General features: G+C 43.0%; 1 protein-coding gene across 2 annotated transcripts in view; it reads left to right on the top strand.

Annotated features, from left to right (window-relative positions):
• The window catches only part of LOC147117432 (aryl hydrocarbon receptor-like), a 239,811-nt gene extending 223,120 nt beyond the window's left edge, over positions 1–16,691 (top strand). For both annotated transcript variants that reach the window (XM_085988413.1, XM_085988414.1), the window contains one exon: positions 7,490–16,691. In XM_085988413.1, coding sequence (XP_085844539.1) covers positions 7,490–7,642 — 153 coding nt within the window. In that variant the 3' untranslated portion in view covers positions 7,643–16,691. The remainder of the gene's footprint in view (positions 1–7,489) is intronic.
• Positions 16,692–17,192: the final 501 nt, after the last annotated feature.

The raw sequence follows: 17,192 nt of genomic DNA on the forward strand, positions 1-17,192 counted from the left end.
TTCCCTAAAGGACAGCGGTGAACCAGTTTGGTCTTTATGATAATCCGATAGCTTCATGCTGGGATTTGAACTCTCATTCTCTGGATTGTTAGTCCAGGCATCTGGATTACTCATCAAGTAACATCACCACTACACTACTGTATTAAATCCTTAAATATTAAGCATCTGTTAATTTTAGTGTTAAAATTACATTATCACAAAGGTGAAATAATGATCAGTATTTTATATTATTTCTATTAGCATTTTTATGTTTCATAGCCATAAAAAAAACTTGGATTTATCTAGCACCTTTCACAACCTCAGGACGTGCCAAAGCACTTTACAGCCAATGAAGTACTTAAGAACATAAGAAATAGGAGCAGGAGTAGGCCATTCTGCCCTTCGAGCCTGCTCCGCCATTCAATGAGATCATGGCTGATCTTCTGCCTCAACTCCATTCACCGGCCCTATCGCCATATCCCTTGATGCCCTTACTAGTCAGAAATCTATTGACTTCTGTTTTGAATATATCCAATGACTGAGCCTCCACAGCCCTCTGGGGTAGAGAATTCCAAAGATTCACCACCCTCTGTGTGAAGAAATTTCTTCTTAGCTCAGTCCTGAATGGCCTACCCTTTATCTTGAGGCTGTGGCCCCTGGTCCTAGACTCTCCAGCCAAGGGAAACATTCTCCCAGCATCCACCCTATCAAGCACTATAATAATTTTGTATGCTTCAATGAGATCCCCTCTCATTCTTCTGAATTCAAGAGAATATAGTCCTAGTTTACTTAATCTCTTCTCATACGACAGTCCCGCCATCCCAGGAAACAATCTTGTGAACCTTTGTTGCACTCCCTCTATGGCAAGTATATCCTTTCTTAGGTAAGGAGACCAAAATTGTCACAGTACTCCAGGTTTGGTCTCACCAAGGATCTATATAATTGGAGTAAGACTTCTTTACTCCTGTACTCAAATCCTCTTGTAATGAAGGCCAGCATACCATTTGCCTTCCTAATGGCTTGCTGCACCTGCACATTCACTTTCAGTGACTCATGTACAAGGATATCCAGGTCCTTTTGAGCATCTGCATTCCCCAATCTTTCACCATTGAGTAAATACTCTGCCTTTCTGCTTTTTCTACTTTTGAAATGTAGGGGGCGATTTTTCCAATGGAGGCGAGTTTCAGTTTGGGTGGGTTCCATACTCGCCTCCACTGAGAGGTGGGAAAAAATTGCGATTTTCACTAATTGGCCAGTTGATTTCAGAGGTGTGGCTTCCCCTGGGCCAATTAGTGTTTTGGGACTGAAACTCGCCTCTGCTGACATCACTTATCCAGCCTCATTTCCGGGCTGCTTGCTGCTTTGGCTCATTCCACTGGATCTTGGTCGATGCTGTACCACCTGCAACATTTTTTCAGAAACTACAATGGCCAATTCCAAGGCAAGGGCCTCCATGAAGTTCTCGGATGATGCGCTGGGAATGTTGGTTGAGGGGGTGAGAGCCAGCAGGGAGGTGCTCTTCCCCCTCATCTGGGAGGAAGAGACCTCCCAAAGAAAGCAAGGCTGTCTGGGTGCAGTTGGCATGGGAGATCACCTCCAGATCGTTGTGCACCAGAACCTGGATGGAGTGCCATAAAAGGTTCAATGACCTTGCAAGAGCAAGCAAAGTGAGTATACCTTCAGCTTGACCCTCCTTCTGCTCCCCTTCTCCTCTCATCACCAACACTCTGCATTGTCAACCTCATCCCCCACATCCCACTTTACCCTTACAACCCTTGCACCCTTCACCATTCCTCTCACTCTATAAACCCAATCACTTGACTATTCGACTATGCTGCCCTCACACTCCCTTTCAATGTTATGCAATGACAACAACTAACAATGCACAGGGAGGGCCCTTGGACATGGAACCTCATTCCATCTTTGTCTCCTTCTAAGCATCTATGCTCTGGACTCTCTACACTCACTCCATCATTCTCACTCCAACTCCATTTGTCTCCCTCACTACAGGAAAAGAGAGCCCATAATAAACGAGAAAAGGCAAAGACAGGAGGAGGTCCACCTTCACTAGCCCACCTCACCTGGGCTGAAGAGGCGGCCCTGGACATCGCCGGTGCAGAGGTGGAGGTGGAAGTGGGGGACAGACAGACAGACGGGCAAGGCAGAGCAAGCTGGTGACAGAATAGTTTTATCTCTCTCTCATTTACACTGCTTGAGTGACTGAAATGGCTGCTGGTGTACATGATTAGAATGCCACTTGTGCATCTGCACTATTGCATCTGCATGCCACACTTCTGTCAAATGTCTAACCCATGGCTTTACTCCCCCACAGGGCCATCCACAGAGCCCCCACCCCCCCCAAACTGTCCAGGAGGAAGAGGCTGAGCAGAAAGACTCGCAGGGGAACCTGCAACCTCTGAGGACGCAGCATCAGCAGAATTAAGCACACCCAGCAGCAGCGCAGATATGCACATCTCGGTGGGACCTTCGGGACATAGATTAGTGTTGTCACCTGGTGTATCACATCTCACAGGTGAGCATCAGCAGGTGGTGGAGACAGGGACAGCAGTGGAGAGTCCTCGGCGGAGGACGCATGACTCTCCTAGCTCTGCTCCACTGCATGTGGATCCTGCACCTCTGGGTCCATCCAGAAATAGAGCGGTGCAGGAGTATCTGACAGGTCTTGTCTCCAGGGTCACTGCGAGTGTGGAGAGGATGGAGGAGTCCAACTCTAACCTGAGTAGTGCCGTTGGGGAGGCAATAGCGCATATACGCAGCACCACGGAAAGGATGGCAACCTCCATGGAAAGGCTGGATACGGCCATGGAGGCAATAAGTCGCCGGAGTGAGGAAAACATGGTGATTGTTCAGAATAGACTGACATCTCTGGAGGAGCGATGGGCAGCTATTGAACAGAGAGACCAGAGCTTCATGGAAGTCCTTTTGAGTAGGACTGCCAGTGCAGATATGGGTCCCCATGTCCCCCCTGATGTGCAGCAAGGTGCTCTCAAGCCACTTGCAAGCGCTGAGGTGGACCTGACCCATGAGAGGGAAGTTGGTGGCAGACAACAAGGAAGTGGGGACTCCTCTCCAAGCGCTCACACTTCCATACCACTGCGTAGCCCTCCGTCAGAGTCCGCACCCAACTGAGATGCACGTCTCAGCCCCTACACTGCCGCAGGAGGAGCAGACGTTTGGTGAGCCCTCACAGGCTCGTAAACCCAGAGGACGCCCACCAAAGGTGTTGAAGCAGGAGCAGCAACAAAGTGAGCACGGGACCTCCACTTCTGCTGAAAGCACAGGGGAAGCACCACGTAGGAGAGCGCGTAAGAGAAAAATAAAGCACCATTAGTCACAGGGGTAGCCACTTGGGTGAATGTTTATATGTATTGATGAAATGCCATCCCTGTTGGAAAGTAAAATAATTATTTGATGGCATCTGTTATTTTGCCTTAAGCAGCTCCACATTGCGGGCTCCACGACACTTGTGTGGTCAGGTTGGTGGCCAGAGAATAATGTCCATTGTCTATCATGTCTTAAGATGGAGCCACGGACATGTGCCAACATGGGCAACCTATGCAAACCTGGCCAGGATAAGTGCATCCCTTGCATTACGGGCAGCCATGTGCTCAGGTGCTGCCACTGCTGCTGGTCCTGCTCCTGCACCTCATCCTCCTCCATAGAGGCTATGAACTGAGCCACTTGCTCATCAGGAAGCTGCAAGCCACGACGCTGTGCCATGTTGTACAGTGCACAGCAGACCACGACCATTCTGGAGACCCTGGCTGCTGAATACTGCAGGTCTCTACCTGATCTGTCAAGGCATCGGAATCGCATCTTCAACAAGCCAGTGGTTTGCTCGATGATGGACCTGGTCGAAGTATGGCTGGCATTGTAGCGTTCTTCAGCCTCGTTAGCTGGCCTCCTTATCGGCGCCATTAGCCACTTCTTCAGGGGGTAGCCCTTGTCACCAAGGAGCCATCCATTAAGTTGGTTTGGCGGATTGAAGAGCGGAGGAACACTAGAGTTCCGCAGGATGAAAGAGTCATGGCAACTACCACAGAACTTGGCACAAACATGCAAAATCTCCTTCTTGTGGTTACACACCAGCTGTACATTGAGGGAGTGGAATCCCTTGCGGTTGACAAAGATAGCTGGGTTGTGATGGGGTGCCCTAAGGGCCACGTGTGCAGTCTATGATGCCCTGCACCATTGGCAAGCCTGCCATATTTGCAAAGCTGACTGAACGCGCGGTGATACTTGCTTGACCCCTTGAGAAGTGGATGTAATTGTGCACCTTTGCGAAAAGGGCATCGGTAACCTGGATGATGCAACTGTGGGCGGCCAACTGGGAGATGCTGCTGATGTCTGCTGATGATCCCTGGAAGGAGCTTGAGGCAAAAAAGTTGATTGCAGTGGTGACTGACAGCCACTGGTAAGGGGTGTCCACCCGCTCCTCTGGGCTCCAGGTGTTGGTACAGCAGTGCACAGATGTCCCGGACAACCTCTTGCGAAAGTCTCAGCCTCCTTTGGCACTGCTGCTCAGTCATGTTGAGGTAGCTCATCCTCTGCCTCGAAACCCTGTGTTGGGGTTATCTCCTACGGCGATGTGCTTCGATGCCCTGGCGCCTTCTGCCCTGTGCAGCATCAGGTGGGTGAGCAGGAGGTTGGGGCTCCTGCTGCTGTTGGTGCTGAGCTGCCTGGTTCTGCTGCTGCTGTGGCTGCTCCTCATCCGAATCTGAGCTCCATGGTGAAAGGAAATAAATGGTTCCCCTGCTGCTGGCAGATACCTCCATTGGGGAAGCGCTCAGTCCAAGCAGGGAGAGGGTCTTCCAAAGAGGTCCCACAGTTGAGAGATAGAAGCTGCAGCACCTCCAACTTCGGTAGACCTGCTAAAAGTGCTGAAAGACCTTTTGAACCAAAGTTCTGCCACCTGCAACTAATCCCTGATGAAAGCTCAGTATTAATGGTGGAGCTGCAGCTGTGAGAAGGCCACCCACATGTCAACCCACCAGGTTTAGCTGGCATGCTTTAGGAGGGTTGTGGAACACGCTGAAAATGTGGAAAAATAACGAAGGCCTGTCAAAATAGGATTGTAGAGGCCCTTAACTACTATTTCAGGGTCTTAACTACCTCTCTGGATGGCTGCAGGCAGAACCGAATCGCACCCATCAAAAACCGGCAAAATTGTTTGGAGGCGGGTTCCGAACCCGCACTCAGTTTTTGCCATTTTGCCAACTGACCCACCTTCTTGGGGCTGGGAAAATCGCCCCCCACGTCACTGTTAAAATGTAAGAAATTCTAGGATAGATAGTGTGTATATTAAAAGTCCAGCACATGCACTTCCTGTTTGTCACACTTTTCCCATCAACTAAGCATTTAAGGAAAGAAAAAATCAAGAACTTACATTTATATTCAAGAGAACTCCCTAGCTCCTCTTCGAATACTGCCATGGAATCTTTTACATCCACTTGAGAGGGCAGTTGGGGCCTTGGTTTAATGTCAGTGGAGCACTCCCCCAATGTCAGCCGAGATTATGTACTCAAGTCTCTGGAGTGGAGCAAGAACCCACAACCTCCTGACTCAGATGAGGGAGTACTACCATTGAGTCAAGGTTGACACCTAAATAAAACCTATTACTTTTATTTCAGAAAGCATGTCAGTCTGAGAGAGAGAGAGAGCGAGAAATAAAGAGAAACACATTAACTCGAAGCGAAGGAGACAATGACCCGGAATTTGCGGTCAGTGGCGAAGCAACAGTGATCGCTGTTGACCTCGAAGGTAGCCGCCCACAAAGATCTAGCGATCTCTGTGGCGTCAATTTCGGCTTTCCCAACCTTAGTTTGAATCTGGGGGTAAATTAAGTGAATCACCAGCGCCCAGCAACAGTGATGTTGTCATCAAGCTGGCTAAGCAGCCAATCACATTGAAGAATTCTCACAGGCAGCCAACCAGAAAGTAAAATGCAGATTATAATTTACTTTTAATAAATTTTACAGAGAGCGAAATAAAGATTGGGACATACGCATAGGATTAAGGTAGAAGCTGAAATATCATAAACAAACTTAAAAAAAAAAAAATTATTGTTAAACTTGTAATTCTTGATCATATTAATGGAAAAATTTGACCTTCCACAAATATAAAATTAGTTTTTCAGGGCCAGAACAGTTGTTCAGCAGTCAGTATGCCGTTAAAAATCCAATTACCTCTTTCAACAAGGCTTAACATTTTAGGAGGGTTTTAACAGCGATATTCCAGTGTAAAAGGAGAAGTATTTTGTCCTTCAGTGTGATTTGGATTCATTGCCAGCTCTGAGGAGTTCCACAGCACAACCTGAGGCGGAGCAGGGAATGACTGACCGCAACTTCTGGATTTCTGCATTTATCTGCAGATGCGCTAAATCCTGAAGTTGCTGTCAGTTTCAGAGGGGTAATGACAGTGAACGCTGACAGTTGTGCCATCAATACCACCGCTAAATGCAGGCCAGTGTCTTTCCTCATCCTAATTAGAGCTCTTCTTGAATTTAATTTTTAAAGCTTCTTAAGCAAACGGGTTCCAAGTACCATCAAATATATTTTGTTAATTAGTGACGGTGTGAGATAGTAACAAAACCAATCACAAAATACTGAGTTCATTGTTTGCAGAGCCCCTTAAGAAATTTACAACTTACTGCTGCAAGACCTGGGACACACACTACCTTCCCCCATACTGTCAGGCCTGTGACCTACCTTGCCTTCACTGCTGAGAGACCCCAGGAATCCACTAGTGAGCCAAACCCAAAATTCTTTCCTCAGTTCTGCCAAATCATAGGTTCCCTCTTCGGAGTGCTGCCAAACCCAGGACTGCCCCACAGTGCAGCCAAACCCCAGCCTTTCTCCCTAATACTACTGAATACCAGGTACCAACTGGTAAATTTTCATGCCATTTTTCTGTTATCGTGTGATTTTAAAATGTAAGATATAAAAATTAAGTACTTGGATAAAAGAATGTTTAAAAATAATACCCATTCATTTACGGTTTTTACAGAATAATGGACAGGGTTGCAGAATCTCTAAACAGCCCAGAATGCCATTTGAATGTTTAGAAATTGTCGATAAATAACCTATTACAGTAGTGTTGGTATTCATACTGGAAAACTGATGTAATTTTAAATTTGATGAATGGTGATTTTGTGTATTGATAGCACGTTAGCATTTTTGAAAAGGTAGTTGTAACCTACCAAAGAAAAGCTGGAGCAGCTTATGAATATCTCCAGGACCCAAGATTAAATTGGCCTACACCTCATTGTCAGCTCTTGTTTGCTCTATGCTATATACAGAATATATTTTTTCAATTCAGTTTCCAAAAAAGGTTTTAACGCACCATTAATTTCAGCTTTTAATACGACTTAAAGATTTGAAAAAAGTTTGCATTACTGAACCTAGGCTGGTTCACCAATATCCAGTAAATATAATTTGAGAGTTGGCAATGGTTTTTATTTACTAAAACATATTTTTCTTTGCCTTAACAGACCCAAACTGGATGTAATGATGGAAACAGTAATGAAGCCTATCCAAGTATGTTCAATAATGTGAATTACACACATTTAGCCCCTCAAACTCTGCACGATCACCCAAGAGAGCCTGGACCCTACTTGGATCAATCATCCAGTGGCTTTATGTAGATGAGCATAGAGGTTGCTGTCCTGTGACAAGTGTGGGAGTGTTTTTGTGTTGCTTGCTGAAGGGACAGCCATTTGTATGTACAATGTGAAGGGACACAGAGCTTGTAAACTGAAGAATCATAAGGAGCAGAAGACTGATTGCACTGTGCTGGATTTTATTATGGGCCCTACAGTCTTCAAATACCATAATGCTCTTTTATGGATGGGGTTTGAGTCTGGTTTCTTGCACTAAGAGTGCATATGTGTTTTGTTCGAATTTTTTTTGTGTGAAATATGAAGTTCTTCCTTCACAGCGAATGAGCTCTTAGAAATGTTCTATTAGACTTGGGGTCATAGGACTCGGCACAGAGTATTAATTTAAAATGAACCAATTTTTACAATATCTGTAAAAGCAGATTACCCCATTAATTACAATCAATATGTTAAAAGTAGAAAGATTATGTTCATAATTTTGCCAGATATAATTTTGCCAAATGGAAGTGGTCCTCCCAAGATTGTGTGTGAGATAAGATCTTGACAATCATTTTTCCTTTTTACTTTCCTTCCCACAACTATAAATATTATGGCACTTTAAAGCAGTAGTAATACAATTACAGTCTGCTGTTCAGAACTGAAACTATAAGAGAAATTTTCTTCTGTAGAACAGCTGGCAGTAAATATAAAAAGACATTTGGTTATATTTAAACATTTTTGTCTCAAATTGATACAAACCTAAATATTTTTACTAGCTCCTTGATTTGGTAGTGGTGGTAGTTCAGACTCAGATGACTTTGAGTTTAACATTTAACACCATTTATGGACTTTTTCAAAATGGTGGCCCACCAGCTTACATGCTACATTGGGAATGTTGACGCACCCTGCATACTGTAGTAACTTTCCTTAAGACTAAATAAACATAAATTATTTTCAGTAACAAAAAGGTATCCCACAGATACTACATATGTGGAATACAGAATGGGGATCATTGGAATAAGTAGTTAATTCCAGTTGCCAGAAAGACTTTTATTAACGATATAGGTTAATTAGAATTATTAGTTGTGAAGATTTTTTATTCACTAAAGCAGGTATCTGTTTGACCCCATTTTATATCCTCCCTTTACAGCAAACGTATATAAAATTTATATTGAATGCGCATTTTAGTTACAAATAAAATAATTGTACCACAAAAAGGGCTACGTGTATATGATAAATTGTCCAAGCCTTCAGGAAATGTTTAACGTTAGGGAGCAACCACTGAATATAGTGTGGGTATCTTTAGAAGCATCTGAGCAGCATTTTTTTCCCCTCCTGTATAAGTAAGTTGCACTGCTGCACAGATTTCAATAATGGGTACCTTTTTTTTCTCGGAGGGCATGTCTTAACAATTATCAAGTAAACCGTTACTACCAATATTTCCACAAAATATCCTTTCAAAGAATTTCAAATAGAAATGATCTGCCAACAGTTGTATTATGCAGGGATAGCTTATTTTCAATAATTATTTAAATTTTAATTCTCTGAAAACCTGTGCCTGATCCCATGAACCATGATATAGTCAAGTATATTTTTTGAAAAAAGGAATGTTCTATGCAGCTATCTTGTTTGTGTAAACTGGCTGTTTTACAGATGTTGACATGCTGTCAGCTCTTGCACATGTGGCATATTTGCAGCATGTAGCAAGAAGACAGTGTTGAGGATTATTTTGTGGGGATTTCCTAGTATGAAAATTTACATTGTTTCCAATAATTTCTTAAACAGCAAATATGTGCTATAGGCACCCAGCCTCAGTGAGTGTACCTACCTACCGCTCGTATATTGCACTCTTCAGGAGAAAAACTTACTTAAAGTAAAAACTCTTATTGATTCAGTGAGCAGTTAAAATGACTATAATAAAAGTTTGCTTTAATTATTAAAAGCTACCATATATAGTTTATCAAAGGAAAAGTACTTTTCAATACAATTACTTTATCAGACAGGTTTTGTAAACTTATAAAAACATCAGTACTGGTGCAAAATGTACCTTTTATTTTCAATAATTGTTACTGATTTTGTACATGGTCAAATTTACACATTTTAGTGTGCATTATGTAACACGTATTCTGAACAAATATGTCCTTGTGAAGATAATTTTATTTTAAAAGGCATTTATTACATTTTTAAACTTTGTTGGTTCCATATGCAAAAACCAAAAGACAGTAATAATATGCCAGGCTAATGGTGTGGGTTTTTAAAATATTCATCCAGTTCAGCTGTCACTACCTGTTTTTAAATGGAGAATTTGAGCTAGATGTTACATGAATTTAGTTTGCTTATTACTTAACAGGAGACCCAATATGTGTGCACTTCAGGCTGGAAGCATTTGTAATCCCTTAAGCAAAAAAACATTTCACATTGCACACATAATTTAAGAGTCAGATTTGAAAAAAAAATGCTTTGAAACGGACAATCAATTGAACGTAATTTTTCCAGCACACTTTTGAAGGACTGCACGGAATACATACTCATCATTTGCTTCAGTAATCTGTTCCAGAAGGTGATGACTCTGTGAATACTTACCTACTAATATCTAGCCTAACTAGTTTTCTTAATATTGTATTGCCTTAGTAATACAACCTATTGTATGGCCCCATCACACTGCTTGTGGATCTTTAATGATTTATCAATTATGCGTCTAAGTCCCTCTCTTGCTCTGTAATCTTACTGAGTACCCCTGCGTGGTATAAATAGCCCTGTAGTTTACAAACCCAAATGCTCAACACTGCGCTCATCATATTGAAGGACATCTGTCACACACTAAATTAACTCGGATTTGGTCTAATTTCCCAAAACCTTTGCACATTTGTGCAGTCTTGTATCATCTGAAAACTTGTGCATAGTTCCAAATCATTAATGAAGTTGATGAACAGCACCGGCCCTAACACAGAGCTCTGCATGGATTACACTTGTGACCTGACCCCATACAGATCTACTCCATTGATGACAACTTTCTGCTTACAAGATTGCAATGACGAGTTATATGTCCAGCATAATATCTGACCATTAATCTTTGGTGCAAAGATGGCTTTTGAATAAGATTATGATAGTCCAGGAGATGTTATATATCTTGGTTTCTAGAAAGTTTTCAATAAAGTGACAACTAAGTGGCTATTGGGAAATATTATGGTTCTGAAATTCCAGGGTCCCTGCTCCACTGTTGGAAGTGCACACTGCTGCCGTGGACCTTGACAATGCCTCAAATCATGAAGACAGTGCAATTTACATAGTTGGAAGAGGCAGCCTGCAACTGTGGTAGCACTACAGAACTGCCCTCCCTGATGAGGCAACCTGTCATTCTAATGGGGACATCAAAGCCCTGGAAGGGCCAAAGATAAATGGGCACATAGATTTTTTCAGAGGACCTAAGGGAGCAAATGGGTATCATCCGAAATCTATTGCCTTTTGGGCAGTCTTGGTCCCTTCCTAAGACACAGTATGAGGCCTAGGTCTCCATGAGCCTCGTGAGTGGTGGTACTGGGCGTAATTGCTGGGGTAGCCAAATGTCTGTGCTAGCCATGCAGGGAACACTTTGAAGGACACCTGCCGCACAAGGATCCAGTCCGTGACCTTTTCCAATAGTCATCTGTATAGCACTTTATTGAAGGCTTTCTTGAAATTGAGGTATATAACATCTATTGTTATCATCCATTGCCATCGTTCTCTAATTTAGTCAGTTCCTCAAAGAACTCATCAGGTTAATGAGGCAGGACCATCGTTTCCTAAAGACATGCTGTCAAGCTTTCCAGATGACTATAAATGACATCCCTTATAATGCCTTCCAGTATCTTCCCTATAACCAATGTCAAACTGATACGCCTATAATTCCCATGGTCCAATTTCTTCCCCTTATTAAATATTGTGACCACATGACCTACTTTTCAGTCCATTGAAACTGACCAAACTGCAAAGGGATACTGAATGTATGAGCTAGTGCTTCATATAATATATTTCCCATTTCCTTCAGAATTCTGAGTTGCATGATATCAGTTCCAGTAGCATGATCAGCCTTCTTAGTGCCTTACATGGAAACATAGAAGATAGGAGCAGGAGTAGGCCATTCGGCCCCTCGAGCCTGCTTCGCCATTCAATGAGATCATGGTTGATCATCCAAATTCAGTATTCTGTTCCTGCCTTCTCTCCATATACCTTGATCCCTTTAGCCTTAAGAAATATATCCAACTCCTTCTTGAATATATTTAATGAATTGGCCTCTACTGCCTTCTTTGGCAGAGAATTCCACAGGTTCACCACTCTGGGTGAAGAAATTCCTCCTCATCTCTGTCCTAAATGGCTTACCCCTTATCCTTAGACTGTGACCCCTGGTTCTGGACTCCTCGACCATCGGGAACATCCTTCCAGCATCTAGTCTGTCTAGTCCTGTTAGAATTTTACAAGTTTCGATGAGATCCCCTCTCATTCTTCTAAACTCCAGCGAGTACAAGCCCAATCGACCCAATCTCTCCTCATACGTCATTCCTGCCATCCCAGGTATCAGCCTGGTGAATCTTCACTGCACTCCTTCCATGGCAAGAACATCCTTCCTCAGATAAGGCGACCAAAACTGCACACAATACTCAAGATGTGGCCTCACCAAGGCCCTGTACAACTGCAGCAAGACATCCTTGTTCCTGTACTCAAACCCTCTCGCTATGAAGGCCAACATACCATTTGCCTTCTTAACCGCCTGCTGCACCTGCATGCTTACTTTCAGCGACTGGTGCACAAGGATGCCCAGGTCTCGTTGCACTTCCGCTTCTCCCAATTTATTGCCATTTAGATAATAATCTGCCTTCCTGTTTTTGACACCAAAGTGGATAACCTCGCATTTATCCACGTTATATTGCATCTGCCATGCTTCTGCCCAATCACCCAACCTGTCCAAATCATACTGGAGTTTCTCGGCATCCTCCTCACAGCACGCACGCCCACCCAGCTTTGTGTCGTCTGCAAACTTGGAGATATTACATCTAGTTCCTTCGTCCAGATCATTAATATATATTGTGAATAGCTGGGGTCCAAGGACCGATCCCTGCGGTACCCCACTAGTCACTGCCTGCCACTCGGAAAAAGAGCCGTTTATTCCAACTCTTTGCTTTCTGTCTGCCAACCAGTTCTCTATCCAAGTCACTACCTTGCTCCCAATCCCATGTGCCTTAATTATACACGCTAATCTCTTATGCGGGACCTTATCGAAAGCCTTTTGAAAATTCAAATATACCACATCCACTGGTTCTCCCTTATCTATTTTACCAGTTACATCCTCAAAAAATTCCAGTAGATTAGTCAAGCACAATTTACCTTTTGTAAAGCCATGTTGACTTTGTCCGATCCGGTCACTTTTTTCCAAGTGCTCCAAATTTTCCAAATTCATCCTTTATAATGGACTCCAGCATTTTCCCCACTACCGATGTCAGGCTTACCGGTCTGTAATTCCCCGTTTTCTCTCTACCACCCTTTTTGAACAGTGGGGTAACATTAGCTACCCGCCAATCCATGGGTACTGTTCCAGATTCTATCGAATTTTGGAAGATGACCAGCAATGCATCTACTATTTCTAGGGCCACTTCCTTAAGTACCCTAGGATGTAGATTATCAGGCCCTGGGGATTTATCGGCCCTCAATCCCATCAATTTCCCTAACACCATTTCCCTACATATACTGATTTCTATCAGTTCCGCCCTTTCATTAGACCCTATGTTCCCTGACATCTTTGGGAGGTTATTTGTGTCCTCCTTTGTGAAGACAGAACCAAAGTATGTATTTAATTGGTCTGCCATTTCTTTGCTCCCCATTATAAATTCCCCTGATTCTGACTGCAAGGGACATAAGAACATAAGAAGTAGGAGCAGGAGTAGGCCATACGGCCCCTTGGGCCTGCTCCGCCATTCAATAGGATCATGGCTGATCTGAACCTAGACTCGAGTCCACTTCCCTGCCCGCTCCCCATAACCCCTAATTCCCTTATCAGCTAGGAAACTGTCCATCTCTGTTTTAAATTTATTTAATCTCGCAGCTTCCACAGCTCTCTGAGGTAGCAAATTCCATAGATTTACTACCCTCTGAGTGAAGAAGTTTCTCCTCATCTCAGTTTTGAAAGGGCAGCCCCTTATTCTAAGATTATGCCCCCTAGTTCTAGTCTCACCCATCAGTGGAAACATCCACCCGATCAAGCCCCCTCACAATCTTATATGTTTCGATAAGATCGTCTCTCATTCTTCTGAATTCCACTGAGTAGAGGCCCAACCTACTCAACCTTTCCTCATAAGTCAACCCCCTCATCGCTGGAATCAACCGAGTGAACCTTCTCTGAACTGCCTCGAGAGCAAGTATATCTTTTCTTAAATATGAAAACCAAAACTGTACGCAGTATTCCAGGTGTGGCCTCACCAGTACCCTGTATAACTGAAGCAAGACTTCCCTGCTTTTATACTCCATCCCCCTTGCAATAAAAGCCAAGATTCCATTGGCCTTCCTGATCACCTTCTGTGTTTCATGCACCAGGACCCCCAGACCCCCTTGTACTGTAGCACTTTGCAGTTTCTCTCCATTTAGATAATAACTTGCTCTTTGATTTTTTTCTGCCAAAGTGCATAACCTCACACTTTCCAACATTATATTCCATCTGCCAAATTTCTGCCCACTCACTTAGCCTGTCTATGTCCTTTAGCAGGTTTTTTATGTCCTCCTCACTCACTGCTTTCCCTCCCATCTTTGTATCGTCGGCAAACTTGGATACGTTGCACTTGGTCCCCTCCTCCAAATCGTTAATATAGATTGTAAAGAGTTGGGGTCCCAGCACTGACCCCTGCGGAACACCACTAGTCACTGATTGCCAACCCGAGAATGAACCATTTATCCCAACTCTCTGTTTTCTGTTAGATAGCCAATCTTCCACCCATGCCAGTATATTACCCCCAATCCCGTGATTTTTTATCTTGTGCAGTAATTTTTATGTGGCACCTTGTCAAATGCCTTTTGGAAGTCCAAATACACCACATCCACCGGTTCCCCTTTATCCACCCTGTTTGCTACGTCCTCAAAGAATTCGAGCAAATTTGTCAAACATGACTTCCCCTTCATAAAACCATGCTGACTCTGATTAAATTATGCTTATCCAAATGTCCTGTTACTGCTTCCTTAATAATGGACTCCAACATTTTACCAACCACAGATGTTAGGCTAACTGGCCTATAGTTTCCAGCCTTTTGTCTACCTCCCTTTTTAAATAAGGGCGTTACATTAGCAGTTTTCCAATCTGCTGGGACCTTTCCTGAATCCAGGGAGTTTGGAAAATTACCACCAATGCATCCGCAATCCCTACCACTACTTCTCTCAAGACCCTAGGATGTAAGCCATCAGGTCCAGGGGATTTATCCGCCTTAAGTCCCATTATCTTACCGAGTACCATCTCCTTAGTGATTTTAATCGTGTTTAGCTCCTCCCCCCCTATAGCCCCCTATTTGTCCAGTGTTGGGATATTTTTAGTGTCCTCTACTGTAAAGACTGATACAAAATATTTGTTCAGCGTTTTTGCCATCTCCATGTTCCCCACTACTAATTTCCCGGTCTCGTCCTCTAAGGGACCTACGCTTGACTTCACCAATCTTTTTCTCTTCACATATCTATAAAAGCTTTTACAGTCAGTTTTTATGTTCCCTGAAAGCTTACTCTCATACTCTATTTTCCCCCTCTTAATTAATCCCTTTGTCCTCCTTTGTTGGATCCTAAACCGCTCCCAATCCTCAGGTTTATTGCTTTTTCTGGCCAATTTATATGTCCTCTCCTTGGATCTTATGCTATCCCTAATTTCCCTTGTTAGCCACGGTTGAGTCACCTTTTTTGTTTTATTTTTATGCCAAACTGGGATGAACAAAATCTGTAGTTCATCCATGCGATCTTTGAATGTTTGCCATTGCCCATCCACCGTCAACCCTTTGAGTGACATTCCCCAATCAATCCTACCCAACTCGCACCTCATACCATTGTAGTCTCCTTTATTTAAATTCAGGTAAGACCATTTCTGCAGTTACTTCCTTGGAATCAATTGCAGTCGCACCTCTTTGTAGCCCTATTGGCACCTTGGAATTGTCGCATCACTTGCAAGTGATGTCGTTGTGCTGAAAAGGATTGAGACCCAGACTAAAAAAAGGTTTGCAGATGCTCAAGACATTTTCCATTTAGAAGATCTGGGCTCCATGAAGAGATTGGAAAGATTGGCTTAGTTTATCCCTATAGGAGAGAGGTGAAAGTTACCTTTCTAAGTGTCACCTGCAATGTCTGATGTAAGACTAGTCTGACCACACATAAAGTGAACAAAATGTCCTTCAACACTATCAACCTTGATTCATAACCTTGATTGTAGAGAAGAAATTTAAGCACCTTCTTTCTCATTCTGTAAATCTGAAAACTGCCCCCAGAAGCATTAAGTGCATTTTGGAGTTGAAGTGCAGAATTGGTTTTCATTGTCAATCCTGAAAAACATTTTTTAAAGGGTATGTGAACAGTAGCTAGGTCTACAAACACTGTATTAAAGGTTTAAAGGGACAGCATCATTATTGTACAAGAGTTTGTGAAATACAGCTGTATCATATAGACTATTAAGCCAAATACAAACTACCATGTTACTAAGTGCCAAATATTCAGTACTGCCAGTGTACTGTCTTATCAGCATTTACTTTTGTTGTACATATTAACATAACTGCTTATTAGTGTTTTGGCCTATACTTTCTACAGTGGCTGAGCCTTAGTAGTATACAATGAGATGGTATATGCAAGGTGACTGCACTAGCACCATAAATGTTTGGAAGTACACAGCAGTTCGAACTCTGCTCTCTTTGTTAAAGTGGTGTTAAAAAAGTATTACTGTAAATGTTTCTTGTACATTTTTTGACATGTTTCCAATTGTTTTGCTCACACATTGCTATGTCCACACACACTGTACATGTTTCTCTTAAAATATAGTTTGTAGCAACCTCACTGACCTTCAGTGAAGTTTGTAAAATTTCAATATTGTAATAAAAATTCACAATGTGAATTGAGTTGAGTATTGTTTTATACAAAACAGAAAATAAACAGTAACTGTCAAGAAAGGCAATGGACAATTCTAGATGTAGACTGTTCATCACAACTGGAAAGATAAGCAAGACCCTTAATGGGGTTGAACATTGTTTTGAAAGATGAAAGAAAAGTACATCAACCATAGAAAGGAAGTTAATGATTGAATGGCCTTTGAGCTAATTATTAGAAAAGTAGGAAACTGATGGATAATATTAAAGATAATGTTAGCTAGGCCATGAAAAGATATTAACAGAAGAATGAAGAAACATGGAAAAAGCTGAGGTGTGGGACTAAATTGGACAGCTCTTTCAAAGAGCCGACACAGGCTGAATAGCCTCCTATGTGCAGCAAGATTCTATGGGCTCAATTTTAACTCAGCCGTCAGGCGGGCTTTGAGGCGAGTGGGGGGTTATAATCGCAAAACCTGGGGGTCGGGACCCCCCCCCCCCCCCCCGGCCTGGTTCCCAACACCTAGCCA

The sequence above is a fragment of the Somniosus microcephalus genome, chromosome 5, assembly GCF_052327205.1.
Source record: "Somniosus microcephalus isolate GS21.2 chromosome 5, FLI_Smic_1.0, whole genome shotgun sequence".
In the NCBI taxonomy this organism is placed as follows: Eukaryota; Metazoa; Chordata; class Chondrichthyes; order Squaliformes; family Somniosidae; genus Somniosus; species Somniosus microcephalus.